The sequence below is a fragment of the Bos javanicus genome, chromosome 13 (genome assembly GCF_032452875.1).
Source record: "Bos javanicus breed banteng chromosome 13, ARS-OSU_banteng_1.0, whole genome shotgun sequence".
NCBI lineage: Eukaryota > Metazoa > Chordata > Mammalia > Artiodactyla > Bovidae > Bos > Bos javanicus.
Window position 1 is genome coordinate 60,002,628 of NC_083880.1, and position 20,606 is coordinate 60,023,233.

General features: G+C 41.5%; 1 protein-coding gene across 2 annotated transcripts in view; it reads right to left on the bottom strand.

The window, feature by feature from the left end:
- Positions 1 to 820: 820 nt before the first annotated feature.
- PSMF1 (proteasome inhibitor subunit 1) overlaps positions 821 to 20,606 on the bottom strand; it is a 45,392-nt gene continuing 25,606 nt past the window's right edge. For both annotated transcript variants that reach the window (XM_061437128.1, XM_061437129.1), the window contains 3 exons: positions 3,466 to 3,519; positions 2,114 to 2,272; positions 821 to 1,585 (listed from right to left, as the gene is read on the bottom strand). In XM_061437128.1, coding sequence (XP_061293112.1) covers positions 1,534 to 1,585; positions 2,114 to 2,272; positions 3,466 to 3,519 — 265 coding nt within the window. In that variant the 3' untranslated portion in view covers positions 821 to 1,533. The remainder of the gene's footprint in view (positions 1,586 to 2,113; positions 2,273 to 3,465; positions 3,520 to 20,606) is intronic.

Here is a 20,606-nt window from a genome sequence, read left to right on the forward strand (position 1 = left end):
AAGCCCTAGCCTCCCCACCTATACCCAGGTGGCATCTTGGATTGACCCTGGGCATATATGCCTTGTCTAGTTTACTTGTAACCCACTCTTGGGCACAGCAGACAGGCACTTCCAAGCTATATAGCACATTAGCAGATGCCTTAGGAAGGCTCTGGTAGCCCTCTGCCCACAGACAAATACTATCTCCTAATTTAGAGAAAGGAGTCCAAGGAGCTGAAAAAGGCACCACCCATGGCTGAAATGCTAGCGGTGGAGTGAAAGTGACTGGTGCCTTCATCTCTTGCCTCGGAGTCTGGTGCTCTAGGGTGTTTTCTCTATTCCAGCACAGGGGTTCATCACTGAACACGTCTGTCAGGCCTAGGGCTGAAAAGGATCTGGAGAACACCAAAGGTCAGGTGGGCCTGGATACAGGACACAGACTTCCAGAGGCTGGGGCTCCCTGGGGGTGGAATGCCTTCCTGGGTTGTTTCCTGTATCACCAACTCCTCCATTCACCCTTGTCACACACTGGCTTCCAGAGGCCAGGCTCCCTGCTTGTCCCTATGTCCAGCACTGTGCTGCTATGCTCATGTCGGGGCCTCACGGTGGGTAGAGGCACAGAGTTGCAGACTCTGTAGGTAATCACCACACAAAGCCTTGTACCTTCATTCTTTACCTTTTGCCCCAGTTACTAGGGATCATCATGCATAGAAGCCGACACCAGGATGTTTTAGAGCAAGAAAGGCACCTCGGATTTCGCAGGTGGGCACAGTGGCCCTGGAAGGGGAAGGGACTTGCATAGGGTCACTCAGTTAAGTTAGTGGCAAAAAAGAGATTAGCCTTCAGGTCTGCTCTGTTTATTCCTCTGTTTGAAGGCGGCCATTGCCCAGGCACAGACAGACCCAGAGGACAGGCTCAGACAAGCAGAACTGGAACGTCTTGCCCTTTGCAGAGAGATGCAGTCGTTCTGCAATGCGCCTGGCCTTGTGGAAGTCATCCCTGTGGCCTATGGGGGTTCCAGTCACTCATTTTCATCCATGCAGCCAGACCATCTTAGTGGTATCAGGAGTGAGAGCAATTCATGAAAGGAAGATGCCTAAGAGAGTCCTTTAGCCCCTCAAAGATCCAAACTCTCAAGTCTCATACATGGAAGGAGCTGTGCAGTAAAGAAGAGTGGGAGACCGGCAACATGATTTTTGTATTGACATTTGGTTCTTAATAATAACATCCAAAATGGGTTCTGTTCTTATAGCGATGCAGCTGGAACTGCATCGGGTCAAGGGCATATGTTGCCGGAGTCTCCCCTGCGAAGTGGAGAGGAGCTGGTGGTGAGACACACACTGATTTCTCTTTGGGACCTATATGCAGCCAGGTGGAGAACTGCAGCAGGTGCCCTGGCTCTGGTAGGGGGTGGGGAGGCAATCCCAGCCGGCCTGCAAACACATGGACAGAGTCCTTTGCCCCCAGCCCGCAAGAAAACGGGTGCTGAAGGGGCCCGCGGTGGCAGCTCCAGGACAGTGGAGGGAAGGCTGGGACGTTACATTCTTGAGGCCTTCACAGGTACATGTCATCGTAGCCCGGCGGGGGCAGATGGTCTGGGTTAGGTCTGGAATGGAAAGAGGGGCTGGTGAGTTGGGGTGATGAAGAGTCAGGGGCACACAGGTAGACAGGGTCCTGAATGGAGGGAGCCTGCCTCCAGAATGATGTGGTGGTTTGTGGAGTTAAAGACCATGTGCTCTAGAGTTGGTCTGAATTCTGATTTTCCCATGTTGGACAAGTTCCTTCATCACTCAGGGCCTTGATTTCTGTCTCTGTGAAATATCTATCCACAAGTGCTGACCTAAGAATCCACTGAGTTCCTGGCACATACAAGAAGTCCAGTAAATGTGAGTAGCAACCCCTCCTCTGAGTCCTCCTGGAGGGAAGCTGGGGAAGGGAGCCACTGAGGAATGGGAAGCTCATGGAAGGCTTCAGGGAGCACCAGGCAGGGGCCTGGAGGAGGCTCCACTCTCTTGGCAGCAAGGCCCGGGACTACTGGCAATTCTGCGCTTGGTGTCAGATGCCTTTATCCCTGCAATGCTGAGCTGAGCCGCTATCGGGTCCTCCCTCTCAGCATCCCCGAGTGAATACCTACCCAGATGGGCTGGTCCCAATGGGTCCAAAGGGGTCAAAGCGTGCTCCTGGGGGCACAGCGCCTGGAGGAAGCCGGTTTGGGAGTCCTGATGACGGGTCAATAAGTGCTCTTGGGAAGCCGGATCTCAGGGGATCCACAATCATGCCACCTCTCCGACACCTGAGACAAGAAGGAATAATGGGTAAGCAGGTGTGGCAAGCAGATGTTGGAGAAGAAGGTGATGAGAATGTAGGTAAAAGTGAATTGGCCACCAGCTCTGGATGGCTCAAGCAGACATGCGTGGATGGTTGCCTGAGTGCCAGCAGGAAGTGGGCAAGAGCAAGAACATAAAAAAGCACACCTTTTCTGGCCATCGTGGCCTGCACTTTCAGCTCTACAAGCTCCAGGACCCCACAACACTGAGATCCCTGCCATGTCCTGCAGCCAAGGAGGGGGGCACGATTTGATCAAGAACATGTGCCAGAACTTGTCAAGGTGAATGCAGAACCAAAACAAGGCTCTTCCAGGCACAGCTTTAGGTCTAAGGGCTAATGAATTGAGACAATTTATAATACTAGCTTTTATTTGTTTTTTTTTTTTTTGTGGTTTCCTTGAAGGGTCTCTGGGCATTCTATGACTTGATTGTCCAAGTCTGACTCTTGATAGTACCCATTCCTCATGGAGTTCTAAGGATCTGACCTAATGGCTCAAATGAGGATGAATAAGAAGTTGATGTTACCCCAAACATTGAGGTCAAAGTTTGTTCAAGCTTAACTTCAGCTCAAGCAAAAGTATTAAGTTAAAAACTTAAGCTTAATTGTTCAAGCTTAACTTCAGACTTATTTTCCCCACTGTCTAAAAATGAAACACTCAAGTTGGGGACATGCTTTGCAGCAGAGCTTAAAATCTAGAAGCACTGAGCCTTTGCATAGCTGAGGCTCTAACTCTGTTGGGGACTTCACAAGAACTACCCTAGAGTCTAAAAGGGATGAGTGACCCTCCCTTATCAAGTAAGGTCATGACCTCTGAAGAGCCCTCAACTGACCTCAGGTCTGTAACCCACTTGTGTGTTTTCAGTCTTCACCTGATAGACCCCCCGGGGGTATCGTTCCACCAGGGCAAGTGGGGCCAGAAAACAACAGTGGAACTGCCCTCTGGGCTTGCTCAGTTGTTCCCCAACATTCAGAGCCCTCTTGCACTGCTCCAGGCATGGCAGAGCAGAACAGTAGCAGTGCTTCCTCAGCCACTCGGCAACAAATGCCTCCTTCACCCCAAAGGAAGACTGACGAAAAGTTCTAAAATTAGAAGATGAGCTGGGGCTGAAAGGCCACGAGACCAAGTCATGTTGCTGCCAGCTCCCCAGCAGTACTCACCCAAAGGGGTCTAGGTCCTCTCCCCCGACAGCAAACGGGCCCAGGGGGTCACACCTGAAACAAACAAGGGACAATTACTCAAAGTCCCAGAGCAGCTTGGCGCCTGGGCTCCCAGAGGTCCAAAGCTGACGCCTGTGGAGACACACACGTACTCCCAGGCATGGAGGTGGGGGAGTCCCTGCCTAAGACCAGAACACAAGGGGTACTTCAACATGGTCCTTGGCACAGACTAACACTGAAAACACTACACAGCACAGTAACATGAAAAGAGCTGGACACAAGGCTAGAAACATGGAGGATTCCTAATAATGTAGAAAGATAAAAATATAAACAGTGGGAACACATACATTTTATTGTATTCAAACCTTTCTCAGGTTCCTAAAGTCTGTACAAAGAATTAAGAACATTTAGACCAGAAAAATACTATTCTAAAATCCCAAACCAAAAGCTCAAATTTAAAAGCTTCCAAGGGTGGAGTGAGATGGGTGCTCATATATAGCTAGAACTCTGTTTCTCAACCTTTTTCTCGTTATGGCCTCTGCATGAAATGATAAAAGCAGACACTGTATATCAGTTTATGCACTGGAAACCACTGGATAGCCACAAATTTCTAAGGTTTTTTTCCACCCCCCAGGAAGAACCAATTTTTGCCCACACTGAGACTGCAGGAGCCAGAAGCATAAATCAGTGCATGCTTTGTGGAAACTAAGTTTATACTCATACATACACACACACACACACACAAAATGTAACTGACTCTCAAAAGCCTTTTGTATCTTTACATTTCATGGTCTGATAATTTTATGCCTAGGTATCCATCATAAGGGCTTCCATGTGGCTCAATGGTCAAGAATCTGCTGCCAATGTACGAGGATGGGGAAGATCCCCTGGAGAAGGAAATGGCAACCCACTCCAGTATTCTTGTCTGGGAAATCCAAGGACAGAGGAGCCTGGTGGTCTACAGGCCATGGAGTCATGAAAGAGTCACACATGACTTAGTGACTAAACAACAACAAATCCTCTTACAGAAATTCAAATATCATCATAAAGACTTTAACCAAGGGAAGTGGATTGGTCACAAATGGGGACCAGTTAGGTAGATCATGCAGCCATGGAAACAAATGTTCTGAGAATGTTTAAAAATGATGTGGAAAAATGTTTATGTTCTAGTGTTAACGAAGAGAAAAGGGGATTATCAATAGCCTAGGAAAAATGTGTGTGTGTATAAATAAAACTAGAAAGAAGTATAACTGAAAATAAAAACAGTGACAGTTATACCTGGGTGACATTTCCTCTTTATACTTCCCTACTTTTTCTATAAAGGATCTGGCTATGGATATAATGAAACAAAAAAGATCTGGTATTTGAAAAAGTGTGCTTTGGAATCTACCTGGAGCCCTGGCAAGCAATACAAACCTGACAGTTCTGGGGCATGGCAGACCTCAGAAAAGCTTTGTAAATAGCAGTTAATCGAAGCTTCTAGTAAGAAGCCATTAATTAAAGAGCTGGGAAAAAATCCAAAAGTAGGTGCTTCTCCAGTCAGTTCTACCAATGAGCTGGAAAAGACATTGTGATTAGGTGGACATGGTTTCCAAGGGAAGCAATTTTTCCTGATCAAGGTTATTGTTTCCAAGCCATGGTTCATGGAGCTGGCAGTCAAACTTTCTGGTGGCCTCCCAATAACCTGCCTCACTGGACAGACCAGGTGGTGCAGAGGGCAGGAAGCATTTTATCTATCTCCACAAACTGCCCCCTTACAGAGCAGCAAACAGAACCAACTATAACAATGACTTGGAGAAATGAGCCTTGATGCCTCCTGAAACATGGAGCCATCTCTATTTATCTCTCCGAGATCACAGAATGTGAGGAGAGAAGAAATAAAGAACAATAGAGGAAAGAAAGGCAGTTGCCAGGCCCACCCCAACAATTTGGGTACTTCAAATGGTCATGGCATATCCCTTAGGTTCATACTCAACATAGTCTAACTGCAACACACGCACCCTTCTGTGAGCTCCTCATATACACACCCAGAACCTATTATAAAATAGGTTCAGTCCTTAATGTGCTGAATGAGGGTCTCAGGATTTTTTTTTTTTTTTAAAGGTAATTTTTGTACAGTGTCTAGAATCAAGTCCCTAAAACTTCATCAGGTAATCAACTGAAGGAGAGTGTGAGCATGCTAAGTCACCTCAGTCACATTCGACTCTTTGCAACCTATGGGCTATAGCCTGCCAGGCTCCTCTGTCCATGGGATTCTCCAGGCAGGAATACTGGAGTGGGCTGCATGCCCTCTTCTACAGGATCTTCCTGACTCAGGTCTAAACCCACATCTCTTACGTCTTTTGCACTGGCAGGCAGATTCTTAAAGCTGAGCCACCTGGGAAGCCCCTGAAGGAGAATGCTGGTACATTAAATGCTATAGGCACATCTGTCTGGCTGGGCCCACTGGACTGTCTAATGGGATTTGGGGGTGATCCTGACCACACATAATTTCCTCATTCTCTCCTTTGCTCTTAGATAAAAACAACTTGGCTCTCTTCGGCACACAAATCCTGCTGATGCCATTCTTCTGGCTGAGGTGGTCTGGTGAACAGAAAAAACCTCGGGATCCTAGGTCGGGGGCTGCCTGGCTGGTTGGCAGGCATCTGTCACAAAATCTTTGAACCTCAGTCTTTAAAAATGTAAAATCTAAACAGTAACAGTCACAGGGTCTGCTGTGACGGTGAAACGTCGTATTGGACATGAACAGATTTGTTGACAGGAAAAGCCTGGAAGAATGGAATAACAGCAGCTGCTGATATTTACTGACAGCTTACTTTGTGTCAGGCACCATGCTAAATTTAGTTTTTAAGATTTAATTTTGTGAATAGGTAATGCCTTCACCAGTTTCAAAATTCAAGACAATACACAGATTGAATTCAAAATTCAAAGGCTACATAGATCCATAATCTTGTGCTGAATGTGTTTTAGAATTCAGAATTTTTCATATTTTAGAAATAGGAGTATACCAAACATATTACTATGTAGCACCCTGTAAACAAAACCCTAAAATTTCTGCAAAATGAATGAGAATTCACATAAAATGAATATGTAAGGAACTTCATGCCACTTCAGGTCACGTTTTGCTACCAAAAAAGGTTTGGTGTCAATCTTATGAAAAAAACAAAACACACTTTTTTTCAGTGCTCTTTTATTTCAGAGCTGTAGATAAAAGACTCTGGACCTGTACAAGTAAAAAAAAAAAAAAATCTCCCTCTTAGCCCTGTCCTGTAGCCTACCAGGTCTTCCCATAGACAACTACTAACATCAGCTTCTTGTATGTCCTTCCAAAGATACTTTGCATATATGAGCAAATATGCATCTCCTCTACTTTTTAAACAGATGGATGTGCAGAGTTCTTTATATACATTACGTTATTTCATCTTTGTAACAGCCCTCTGAGGCCATATACTTATTTTACAAATGAGGAAACTGAGGCTCAAAGAAGCAAGTGTTCTTACACAAGCCACATAGGTATAAGCAGCCAAGAATGAATTTACACCAGGTTTGCCCAACTTCAAAAGCCATGTTCCTTTAATTGGTATGTTGAGACCATTTACATTTAATGTGATATGTTTAGATTTAGGTCTGCCATTTTACTATTGCTTTTCCAATTGTTCTCTTTTTTTCTTCTGTTTTCTCTCTTCATAATTCAACAGAAGGGGTAAAGAGTGGAAACAGTGACAGATTTTATTTTCTTGGGCTCCAAAATCACTGTGGATGGTGACTGCAGTCATGAAATTAAAAGACACTTGCTCCTGGGAAGGAAAATGTATTTTTAGACAGTGTATTAAAAAGCAGAGACAATACCTTACTTACAAAGATCCATAGAGTTAAAGTTATGGTTTTTCCATTAGTCATGAACAGATGTGAGAGTTGGACCATAAAGGCTAAGCACCAAAGAATTTATGCTTGTGAATTGTGGTGTCGGAGAAGACTCTTAAGAATCCCTTGGACTGCAAGGAGATCAAAACAGTCAATCCTAAAGGAAATCAACCCTGAATATTCACTGGAAAGACGGATACTCAAGTTGAAGCTCCAATACTTTGGCTATCTGATGGGAAGAGCCGACTCTTTGGAAGAAACTCTGATGCTGGCAAAGATTGAAGACGGGGATGACAGAGGATGAAATGGTTGGATGGCATCACTGACTCAAATGCACAAGAGTTTGAGCAAACCCCAGGAAATAGTCGAGGACACAGGAGCCTGGTGTGGTACAGTCCACGGGGTTGCAAAGAGTTGGACACAACTTAGTGACTGAACAACAACAACAAATTAAACATATTCTAATTCTCTTGAACTAGAGAACAGCCTATTATAGTTATCTAAATATTTACCATTTTTATTGCTCTTCCTTTATTCTTGATGTTCCAAGTTTCTATTTGATTTCTCTTCCCTTCTGTCTGAAGAACTTTCATTAGCAATTTCTTCTGAGAAAATCTGTTGACTATGAATTCTCTTAGTATTCTTTATACTAAGAATATCTTAAAATCCTTCAGAAGTAAGATGATGTATTTGTTGGATATAGAATTCTGGTTCTGACAATTCTTTTTTTCTCCATATTTTAAGAATAATGATCAACTTACTTCTGGTTTTCTGATGAGAAATCCACAATCATTCAAATTCTTATTCCACTATAAGCAACACATGTTTCTCTCTAGTTGCTTTCATGACTTTTTTTCATTTTTAGCAATGTGATTATGTATGAGCATGGACTTCTTTGGGTTTATCCTGTTTAAGATTTGCTGAGCTTTTAAAATCTGTAAGTTTCTGTCTTTTGCCAAATCTGGAAAGTTTTTAGCCATTATTTTCTTCAAATAATTTTTCTGTCCTACACTCTTTCTCTTCTCCTTTTAAGACTCTCATGGTCCCAGTGTTAGATCTTTTATAATTGTCTCAGGTTCCTGGGACAAAAATATTTTTTCTCTCTGTTGTTCAGATAGAATAATTTCTATTGATCTATTTCAAGTACTTAATATTTCCTCTGTTTTCTCTATTCTGCTATGGATTCATCCAGTGAAGTTATTTTGATTATTGTATTTTTCATTTCTAAAATTCCCATTTGGTTATTCTTTGTATCTTGTTTCCGAGCTGAGATCTTTTATCATTCCATTTGTTTCAAGACTATTTGCCCTTACTTCTCTGAGCATTTTTCTAACAGCTGCTTTATCTGTCAGCTAATTATTCCAACATTTGTGTCATCTTGGAATACTTGATTCTTTGCAGTCCCAAAAATTTTTAATATTTTGTTACGAGGTTTCAGGAGAATCCTGATATTGTTGTCTTAGACAACCAACCCAGCTGGGTTTGGGATTCAAGCTCAGGTTTCAATGTCAGTTCTGTTTGCAAAGCCTTTGTAGCGCTATCTAGTTCTGTACCACATATGTGCTATCCAGTGGTCAGTCTGAGACCTGGCAGTGGGCGATACTACAGTTCTGTTCCCAAAGTTTTTGGTGTGCTATTTAGAATCACATCCACTTATGTACATTGTGCAGATAAGGCCTGGAGTCCACAAACTTTACAGAGTTGCTTTCTGCACTCCTTTCTATGATCTATCACCTTGGTGGAGAAGGAAATGGCAACCCACTCCAATATTCTTGCTTGGAGAATTCCATGGACAGAGGAGTCCATGGGGTCACAAAGAGTCGGACACGAATGAGCAACTAACGTATCTCCTTGGTACCTTCTGGGTCCTGGGGCTTTTCCTTTTGGTCCTCTGGCCAGAAAGCTGGGGCACTGCTTACCTTGCTCTGCCATGTACCTCCCCTGACAGTGCCTACGTCCACACGCTGTATCAGGTGGAGGGAGAACAATAAAAGCAGCAGTGGTTCACTTCATACTCTTGAAACAAGTCTTCTTGGAAAGGAAGAGTCTTTTCCCTCAGTTTTAAGTGTTTTTGGACTGTCACATGTTGGGAATTTTCGGAGAAAAGGAAGAAAATACATAGGAGATTTTCTTCCCACCCTCTCTAAGCACTAGACCCCATTCTCAGTACTTTAGCCAGAATGGAGGACTCTCCTGGAGTGCTCTCTTTCCATACCAAGATCCAATTCTTCGTTTTGGGCTTCCTTGAGTTCATACCAGAGGCCAGTTTATTGATATTTCAGCCTTTGGTCTTCTCTCCCAATGTACCTGCTATTTTTCAGCATCCTCAAATAACTGCTCCATGCATTCTGTATAGCTGCAATCAATGGGAAAGTCAGGATGGAGTGTGCTTACTCCAGAATCAAAAGTTTCCAAACCCAGGCTTTCAACTGGTACACAATACCAATATGTCTGCTTTAAACACAGCTGCTGGTCTGCACTCATTGGTGACCACCAGGCGTGAACACAAAGCTCTCCATCTGCACATCACACTTCTTTGGGAGTGCCGGCTGTGTTTTCACAGTACTTCCGGCAGTAGTTACCTGAAGATTTCTCGACCCTGACCCCTGATTCAGTTTTAATGGCATTGTTTGAACCACCTAGGCCAGTTCTGTTCAAGTTGTTATGTGCACATGAATCGGGGGGTGAATCTTGCTAAAATGTAGGTTTTAATTCAGAAGATCAGGAATGGGATCTGAGATGCTTCATTTTGTAAAAGCTACCATGTGATCTGACATTGCTGGTCTGGGGACCTCAAATGGCTAGGCTGCTTCCCAGTGAGGACACAAGTTCAGCTGGGGAATCATGGTGATCTAGGTTTAAGTACTTTGTCCTGCCAAATGTGGAAACTCAGGACTGGGAGATGCTGATAACTGTAGACAAGAATGTGTGTACAAGTAGAGCACCAGCTATGTGTTCTGAGCAAGCAGAGCACAACACTTTTCCCTTTCCTAATTCCAAGGATATCCTATGAGTTCAAAGGTGAATGGGAGATTGAGAATGATTGGAAAATACTGCATTTAGGCTATGTGAACAAAGATTTTTAAAAGAAAAATATGCATATTTCATACTAAAAAATTGTAAGGAAAATGTTACCCATCATCCGACTCTAACACAATGATTATTTTTGCCCTTTCTAGTCTTTTCATGAGCATATTTTTATATGCTTATGTGAAAATTATAAGTACAATTAGATCTGTACTAATTTCCTCCATTTGTGTCCTATATTTCTCATGCTATTTGTCCTTGCTACTAAAATTTTTAATGACCAAATAATATTCACTGAAGTGAAGAAAATCTTTAAAATTCTTCTAATGTAGGTATTGGTATTGCTTCTGGTGTGTGTAATTATAAATAATGCTGTAATTAGTAACTTTCATGTTCATGTTTTTCTCCCATGTTAGAAAAAAGTTAACTGTTATCCTTCGCCCATCCAACCAGTGTATGATAGGAACAGACAATCCGTATCTCTGGACAAGAGACAGAAAGCAGTTGTATTCAGGAGCTTCCACTATACCTAATTTAGATGATTTAGAAGGTGAGATCTGGGTCCTTTAAGTAGAAGAGATTTAGACAATATTTTCAGGCTGAGCTGACACAGTAATGGCACAAGAGTCCTCAGAACTCTAGGGAAGGGGAAATGTATTTTGCATTTGGTAAAAATGGCCCCTTCTCTATCTTCCATAACTTCTTAATCCCCAGAATCTGTGCGTGTGATAAGAAATCACTCCTACATTTATGTTTTATGGCACAGAGGACCTCAGAAATGGGGGATTATCTGGGTGGGCTAATCTAATCATATGGACCTTTAAAAGCAGAGAACTTTCTCTGGCTGGTGGCAGAAGAAAAGGTGGAAGGAAAGCCTTGAAGCATGAGAAGAACCTGACACACTGCTGTTGGCTTTAAATATGGAGGCAGCCATGTGAGGAGAAATTCAAGAGGTTTAAGGAGATGAGAGAGAGGTCTCCAGTCAACAGCCAGCAAAGAATGGGGTAATAACAAAAACTGAATTTGGGTTCAGTTAAGCTTACAAATGTTTTAACGATGATGCCTTTCTAAATAATTTAAAAGAAAAAGGAGACTAACTCCAGCAATGAAAAGGACAGGCAAATGACATCAAAATAGAGGGAGAATGCTAATTAATACCAGTGTTCAGGAAGGCAACTGGGCAATGTGTATCAAAATCTTTAAAAAGAGGCTTAGTCCTTCAGCTCAGCTGAGTTGACTCAGTTGTGTCTGACCCTTTACAACTCCATGGACTGCAGCATACCAGGCTTCCCTGGCTGTCACCATCTCCTGGAGTTTGCTCAAACTCATGTTCATCTAATTGGTGATGCCATCCAACCATCTCATCCTCTGTCATCCCCTTCTCTTCCTGCCTTCAATCTTTTTTTTTTTTTTAAGTTATTTATGCACTTTATTTTCACAACATGTCTATAAGAATGTAAAAATGTAAACATTGATCTACATAATCATATAAGTATATTAAGTGAAACTTCCTGCAACAGTGTGAGTCAGATCATTAAAAAATAGCAAAATTTGCTTTCAATGGCTTATCTGCTGAATGTGGACATTTTAATTATTCTAGATAGTTTGAGTTCATGAATGACTTATTAGTCACTCATTCTGTTTTTTTTTTCTTGTTCATCATCCTTGTGAGCTTCTGATATTGAGATCATAGTCTTCAATGTTGTTTATTTAAATTCTTACTAGAATAGCCTGGGAAATTAGATGGCCAGCCAGAGTAGACTCTGTTCATGATACAATTGGCCATATGATTGTATATCTCTTAAGGAAAAAAGGACCAAAAATGTAACACAACATGCTAGAAGCAAGACTTTTTCCCCAATGCAGATGATATGATAAACACTGAATTTTACTGGAAAGATACATATATATATATATATATTTTTTTTTTTTTTTTTCTCCACATCTTTTTGTTTCTAGGCTCTAAAGTAAAGAACATTGACTAGGAGTCATGAGACTTGAACCATTACAAACAGATTTTTCTTGACTGCATTTCTTTACCTGCTATAGTGCCCCGATCACTGTCACCAAACTCCCCAGTGTGTCTATTGCTACTGTCCTGCTTGCTCACCATCCCTAAACACGCCCAGGTTCTGTATCAAGACCTTTCCTGCATCATTGTTTTGCACATTATTTCCCTTCTTCACATTTTATTTAATCATTTTTTTTTTCAGCACTTTATTTTTTTTTATTTGATAAATTTAATGCCTTTTATTGCCATACCTCATTTTACTGTGCTTTGCTTTAGTGAACTTTATAGATACATGTTTTTTTTTTTTTTCCCTTGTTAATTTTGTTTAGTTGATCTATCCATAAGTGTGAGTGGGGTATTAAAGTCTCCCACTATTATTGTGTTATTGTTAATTTCTCCTTTCATACTTGTTAGGATTTGTCTTACATACTGCGGTGCTCCCATGTTGGGTGGATATATATTTATAATTGTTATATCTTCTTCTTCTATATGCCTGCCTTCAATCTTTCCCAGCATCAGGGTCTCTTCAAATGAGTCAGCTCTTTCCATCAGGTGGCCAAAGTATTGGAGTTTCAGCTTCAACATCAGTCCTTCCAAAGAACACTCAGGACTGATCTCCTTTAAGATGGACTGGTTGGATCTCCTTACAGTCCAAGGGACTCTCAAGAGTCTTCTCCAACACCACAGTTCAAAAGCATCAATTCTTCAGTGCTCAGCTTTCTTTATAGTCCAACTCTCACATCCATCCATGACTACTGGAAAAACCATAGCCTTGACTAGACAGACATTTGCTGGCAAAGTAATGTCTCTGCTTTTTAATATGCTGTCTAGGTTGGTCACAGTTTTTCTTCCAAGGAGCAAGTGTCTTTTAATTTCATAGCTGCAGTCACCATCAGCAGTGATTTTTGGAGCTCCAAAAAATAAAGTCTCTCACTGTTTCCATTGTTTCCCCATCTATTTGCCATGAAGTGATGGGACTGCATGCCATGATCTTCGTTTTTTGAATGTTGAGTTTTAAGCCAACTTTTTCACTCTCCTCTTTCACTTTCATCAAGAGGCTCTTTAGTTCTTCTTCACTTTCTGCCATAAGGGTGGTGTCATCTGCATATCTGAGGTTATTGGTATTTCTCCCAGCAATCTTGATTCCAGCCTGTGCTTCATCCAGCCCAGCATTTCGCATGATGTACTCTGCATATAAGTTAAATAAGCAGGGTGACAATATACAGCCTTGATGTACTCCTTTTCCTATTTGGAACCAGTCTGCTGGTCCATGTCCAGTTTTAACTGTTGCTTCTTGACCTGCATACAGACTTCTCAGGAGGCAGGTCAGGTGGTCCGGTATTCCCATCTCTAAGAATTGTCCACAGTTTGTTGTGATCCACACAATCAAAGGCTTTGGCATAGTCAATAAAGCAGAAGTAGCTGTTTTTCTGGAATTCTGTTGCTTTTTTGATGATCCAACGGATGTTGGCAATTTGATCTCCAGTTCCTCTGGTTTTTCTAAATCCATCTTGAACCTCTGGAAGTTTAAGGTTCATGCACTGTTGAAGCCTAGCTTGGAGAATTTTGAGCATTACTTGGCTAGCATGTGAGATGAGTGCAATTGTGTGGTAGGTTGAACATTCTTTGACATTGCCTTTGGGATGAAAACTGACTTTTCCAGTCCTGTGGCCACTGCTGAGTTTTCCAAATTTGCTGGCATATTGAGTGCAGCACTTTCACAGCATCATCTTTCAGGATTTGAAATAGCTCGACTGGAATTCCATCACCTACACTAGCTTTGTTCATAGTGATGTTTCCTAAGGCCCACTTAACTTCACATTCCAGGATGTGTGGCTCTAGGTGAATGATCACACCATTGTGGTTATCTTGGTCATGAAGATCTTTTTGTATAGTTCTTCTGTGTATTCTGAGACTTCCCTGGTGGCTCAGATGGTAAAGCGTCTGCCTACAATGCAGGAGACCCGGGTTCAACCCCTGGGTTGGGAAGATCCCTTGGAGAAGGGAATGTCAGCCCACTCCAGTATTCTTGCCTGGAAAATCCCATGGACGGAGGAGCTGGGAGGCTACAGTCCATGGGGTTGCAAAGAGTTGGAAATGAATGAGTGACTTCACTATCACTTTCTGTGTATTCTTGCCACCTCTTCTTAATATCTTCTGCTTCTGTTAGATCCATACCATTTCTATCCTTTATTGCGCCCATCTTTGCATGAAATGTTCCCTTGGTATCTCTAATTCTCTTGAAGAGATCTCTAGTCTTTCCCATTCTATTGTTTTCCTCTATTTCTTTGCATTGATCACTGAGGAAGGCCTTCTTATCTCTCCTTGCTATTCTTTGGAACTGTGCATTCAGATGGGTATATTTTTCTCCTTTGTCTTTAGCTTCTCTTCTTTTCTCAGCTATTTGCAAGGCCTCCTCAAATAACCATTTTGCCTTTCTGCATTTCTTTTTCTTGGGGATGGTATTGATCCCTGTCTCCTGTACAATGTCATGAATCTCCGTCCATAGTTCTTCAGGCACTCTGTCTATCAGATCTAATCCCTTGAATCTATTTGTCACTTCCACTGTATAATCTTAAGGGATGTGATTTAGGTCATGCCTGAATGGTATAGTGGTCTTCCCTACTTTCTTCAATTTCAGTCTGAATTTGGCAATAAGGAGTTCATGATCTGAGCAATAGTCAGCTCTTGGTCTTATTTTTGTTGACTGTATAGAGCTTCTCCATCTTTGGCTGCAAATAATATAATCAATCTGATTTCGGTATTGACCATCTGGTGATGTCCATGTGTAGAGTCGTCTCTTGTGTTATTGAAAGAGGGTGCTTGCTATGACCAGTGAGTTCTCTTGGCAAAACTCTATTAGCCTTTGCCCTGCTTCATTCTGTACTCCAAGGCCAAGTTTGCCTGTTATTCCAGGCATCTCTTGACTTCCTACTTTTGCATTCCAGTCCCCTATGATGAAAAGGACATTTTTTTTGATATTAGTTCCAGAAGGTCTTGTAGGTCTTCATAGAACCATTCAACTTCAGCTTCTTCAGCATTACTAGTTGGGGCATAGACTTGGATTACTATGATATTGAATGGTTTGCCTTGGAAATGAACAAGAGATCATTCTGTCATTTCTGAGATTGCACTCAAGTACTGCATTTTGGACTCTTCTGTTGATAATGAGGGCTACTCCATTTCTTCTAAGGGATTCTTGACCACAGTGGTAGATATAACCATCATCTGAATTAAGTTCTCCCATTCCAGTCCATTTTAATTCACTGATTCCTAAAATGTCAATGTTCATTCTTGCCATCTCCTGTTTGACCACTTCCAATTTGCCTGGATTAATGGACCTAACATTCCAGGTTCCTATGCAATATTGCTCTTTACAGGTTAGTCCTTAATGTAGTTAATTCTACTGTTGGGAATGCATGCTAAGAAAATTCAGAGCTATGCTCTAAGTTGCATGAAAAGCATGTTCCCTGAAGCTATGGTAGCCTGAAATTAGAAATGACTTAGGCTAAAAAAAACCTCCTTGCATCATCGTGGTTTTTTCTTCCCGTCATTAAGCCAACCCATAAGCAAGTCCTGTAAAGTGTACTTCCAAATATATCCCAGATTATCCTTATATCTGCCACCATCTACCACCATTATTTCTTGCCAGAGTGCCTGTGTCAGCTCCTTACCTGATCTTATTGTTTCTACTCTTGTCCCTCTCTAATCCATTCTCTACAAAGGAGCCAGAGGAATTAAAAAAAAAAAAAAAAGAAAGGCTATCAAGTCTCTCTCTTGCTACACACACCTAGTGGCTTCCCACTGCTCCTGACTTTGATGCCAAGGCTCTACACACACTGTCCTGTGCTCACCCCTGCAGAGTCATCTCCTATCACCGTATCTCACCACGTTCCCACCACACCAGCTTTCTCTTTGTTCTTGGAATAATTCAAGCCAAGATAGTTTCTTCTGAAGCAATGGCTGATATAAGTGTCAAAAGGAGAAAATACTAAGGGCTGAATCCCACATCAACATTTATGAGCTGTTTCTTTGGGCAAGTTGATTAACCTGTGTCTCAGTTTTCTTTTCCAAAAAGTGGGATAACAAGAGCAGGTACCTCTCATTCTCTTGCTAATGAAGATTAAGAGAGACTATATTCTATACTTAGTGTAATAATAGCTTGGCACACAGTAAAGGCTCAATAGATATTAACTATGTAAGCTGACATTCTAAGTGGGATTCCCTGGACAGCGGGAATGGTTAAAAAGGTCCCAAATGAATCACTTTCTATCCAAACCATTTTGATGGCTCCCATTACCCCACGATCAAAGCTTCTTAGCACATAAGATCCCTTGTGATGTGGTTCCCACATTCACCTTCACACGCCAGCACAAGTAATATATAACCCCTTGGTCCCTCCCCTGCCTATAGACACACACACACACACACACACACACACACAGGAGATGACAAGATGACTTCACAGCCCCATTTGTATCCATTTTTCTCGTGGCCACAAATACCAACTACTCCCAATACCACAGAACTTTTATTAGTCCCTTAAAATTTAGTTCATCATGCATTATCTCAGTGAAGCCCTTCCTTCTATATCCTGTCCTAACTCAACCCTTCAGAGTAATCACCCTTCTGTGAGCTTCAACAGACCTGAGACATACTTCTTTAATTGTTTTAGAAACACTTATGGTCTGGAATAAAAAGGGTAATCAGTCCTAACCAACTGTGAACTCCCTGAAGGTTGAGTCCCTATCCAATATTCTATTATTATAACACAACTTCTGTTCATGAATGACCGTGGTCAAATTACTTATACATGAACATCAGTTTCATGTAAACCGTAAAAGGAGGGTAGCCCTTACCAATCTCATGGGGTTAAGAGAATTAAATAAGAGAATATGGATGAAATGCCTAGCAATTTCTGCAATAGTTGGCACTCTACCTAGCAGTCATATAAATATTACTGAACCAGCTTTGCCATCCATGGGGGAAAAAATCAAAAGGATCAAGATTACTTCCATTACAATGAAAAGAATGAGGGCAACTATTATTGTATCACAAGTAATGAAAAATGAAAATTATTAAGGTGGCACAGGTAGGGGATAATTCTTTTCCAAATATGGTGCTAGATCAACTGGATATCACTATGGTAAAACATGTATCTCACAATCACATAAAATTAATTTCAAATGGATTATCTTAATATAAAAGGTAAAATAACAAAGCTTCTAGAGTATATGAGAAATTCTACATGACCATAGACAGGGCAAAATTTTCTCAAACAGGTCAAAAAAGCACCACATATAAAAGGAAGGTATTGATAAATCGAATTACATAAAATATTAAGAATGTTTTAATTAAAACAAAACACCCTTAACAGAGTGAAAAAGCAAGCTACAGAGGGAAGACACTTGTTGTACATGTCTGACAAAAGACTAAATCCAGACTATATAAGCAATGTCTACAAATCCTAAGACAAGACAATCCAACAGGAAAACAAGCAAAAGATTTGAATAGACTCTTCACAAAAGAGTACATTCAAATGGGCTTGTAAACATTAAAAAAAAAAGATATTAAAACTATTTCATCTTAAAAACTATCTGCTTTCTTCACTGTGTTGATATTTTTACTAATGGTACAAAAGCAATGATGAGGACTTCCCTGGTGGTCCAGTGGTTGAGAATCCACACGCCTGTGCAGGGGACAGGGGTTCGATCCCTGATCTAGGAAGATTCCACATGCCTCAGGGCAACTAAACCCGTATGATGCAACTCCTGAGCGGTATGCCACAACCACTGAAGCCTGCACACTCTAGAGCCCGTACTCTGCAACAAGAGACGCCACTGCAATCAGAAGCCTGTGCATAGCAAGGAAGAGCAGAGCTCGCCACAACTAGAGAAAGCCCACTTGCAGCAACTAAAACCCAATGCAGCCAAAAATAAACAAAAAACACAAAAACAAAAGCATCAGTGAGTAACTAGCAGTCATGGCAATCTGACTCACCAGCCACTCCAACTACCATCCCCCATCCATTTTCCCATCAAAATGTCCTTAAAGAAGTGGTAAAAATTACCAAGTGTTATCTAAAGTCTCAATCTTTGAGTACACTTCTTTTTAATATTCTGTGTGATGAAACAGGAAATATTCATTAAGCACTTTTGTTGCATGTAGAAATACAATGGCTGTCTCAAAGAGAAACTTGTGCAGCTAAGCTGCTAGCTAAAGTAGCCATTTTTTCATGGAAAACTATTTTTACATAAAATGACAAACCAAGGTTATTCAGATTGAGCTACACAGTAGACACTTTTCTGAAAACCATGGAACCTGTTACTTCAAGGAAAATAACTGACAGTATATGTTGCCAATGATAAAATTCAAGCTTTCAAGAAAATCTGCCATTTGTAAATTTGTATTTACCACTAGGAGAAGGAAATGGCAACCCACTCCAGTGTTCTTGCCTGGAGAATCCCATGGACAGAGGAGTCTGGCAGGCTACAGTCCGTGGGGTCGCAAGAGTTGGACACGACTTAGCGACTAAACCACCACCACCATTCATCACTAACTTGGTGGGTTCCCCATACAGATGCTGATGAGATTAATAATATTCATGAATATGATTTTTTAGGTATTGTGTAATAAAATGTGTCAATGTTTAGTGGATTAGCACATACCAGTGAACCAGCATTTTCCAAACAACCAATCCACGATCTTCCAACAGCATGCACTGGTAAAAGATCCATTAAAAGGGCATGATAGACCAGTGGATTTTAATGCAATAACATACAAAAAGTTCACTGATATGAATTCAAATTTTACACTGGAACTAACCCTTTGTGAAAATTAATGAAGAGAAACCTAACTAAAATAGAATGAGCAGGCCAGAAGGGAGAGCTTTCAAGTAGGTATCACTGGACATCAACACAGACTCCAGCAAGAAGAGAGTATCTTCCATTTCCTGCAGGAAGTAACACTATCTTACTACTTTCAGTGGAAGAAGAAAGAGTTCCTCTGTGCTGGTAATAGCTCAGCTAATGAGAGAGTGGCACAACTCAGCCAATGAAAAGCCATTATACTGTAAACTTCCAGTTTCTTCCAACAGACTTCTGATTATAACAGCTCGGTAGAAGTGACAAATAGATTTAAGGGACTAGATATGATAGACAGAGTGCCTGATGAACTATGGATGGAGGTTCGTGACATTGTACAGGAGACAGGGATCAAGACCATCCCTCAGAAAAAGAAATGCAAAAAAGCAAAATGGCTGCTGAGGCCGCCTTACAAATAGCTGTGAAAAGAAGACAAGCCAAAAGCAAAGGAGAAAAAGAAAGATATACCCATGTGAATGCAGAGTTCCAAAAAATTGCAAGGAGAGATAAGAAAGTCTTCCTCAGCGATCAATGCAAAGAAATGGAGGAAAAGAAAAGAATGGGAAAGACTAGAGATCTCTTCAAGAAAATCAGAGATACCAAGGGAACATTTCATGCAAAGATGGGCTCGATTATGGACAGAAATGGTATGGACCTAACAGAAGCAGAAGATATTAAGAAGAGGTGGCAAAAATACATAGAAGAACTGTACAAAAAAGATCTTCATGACCCAGATAATCACAATGGTGTGATCACTCACCTAGAGCCAGACATCCTGGAATGTGAAGTCAAGAGGGCCTTAGGAAGCATCACTACGAACAAAGCTAGTGGAGGTGATGGAATTCCAGTGGACCTACTTCAAATCCTAAAAGATGATGCTGTGAAAGTGCTGCACTCAATATGCCAGCAAAGTTGGAAAACTCAGCAGTGGCCACAGGACTGGAAAAGGTCAATTTTCATTCCAATCCCAAAGAAAGGCAATGCCAAAGAATGCTTAAACTACCACACAATTGCACTCACCGCACACGCTAGTAAAGTAATGCTCAAAATTTTTTCCAAGTCAGGCTTCAACACTGTGTGAACCCTGAACTTCCAGATGTTCAAGCTGGTTTTAGAAAAGGCAGAGGAACCAGAGATAAAACTGCCAACATCCGTTGGATCATCGAAAAAGCAAGAGAATTCCAGAAAAACATCTACTTCTGCTTTATTGATTATGCCAAAGCCTTTGACTGTGCAGATCACAACAATCTGTGGAAAATTTCTTAAAGAGATGGGAATACCAGACCACCTGACCTGCCTCTTGAGAAATCTGTATGCAAGTTAAGAATCAACAGTTAGAACTGGATATGGAACAGACTGGTTCCAAATTGGAAAAG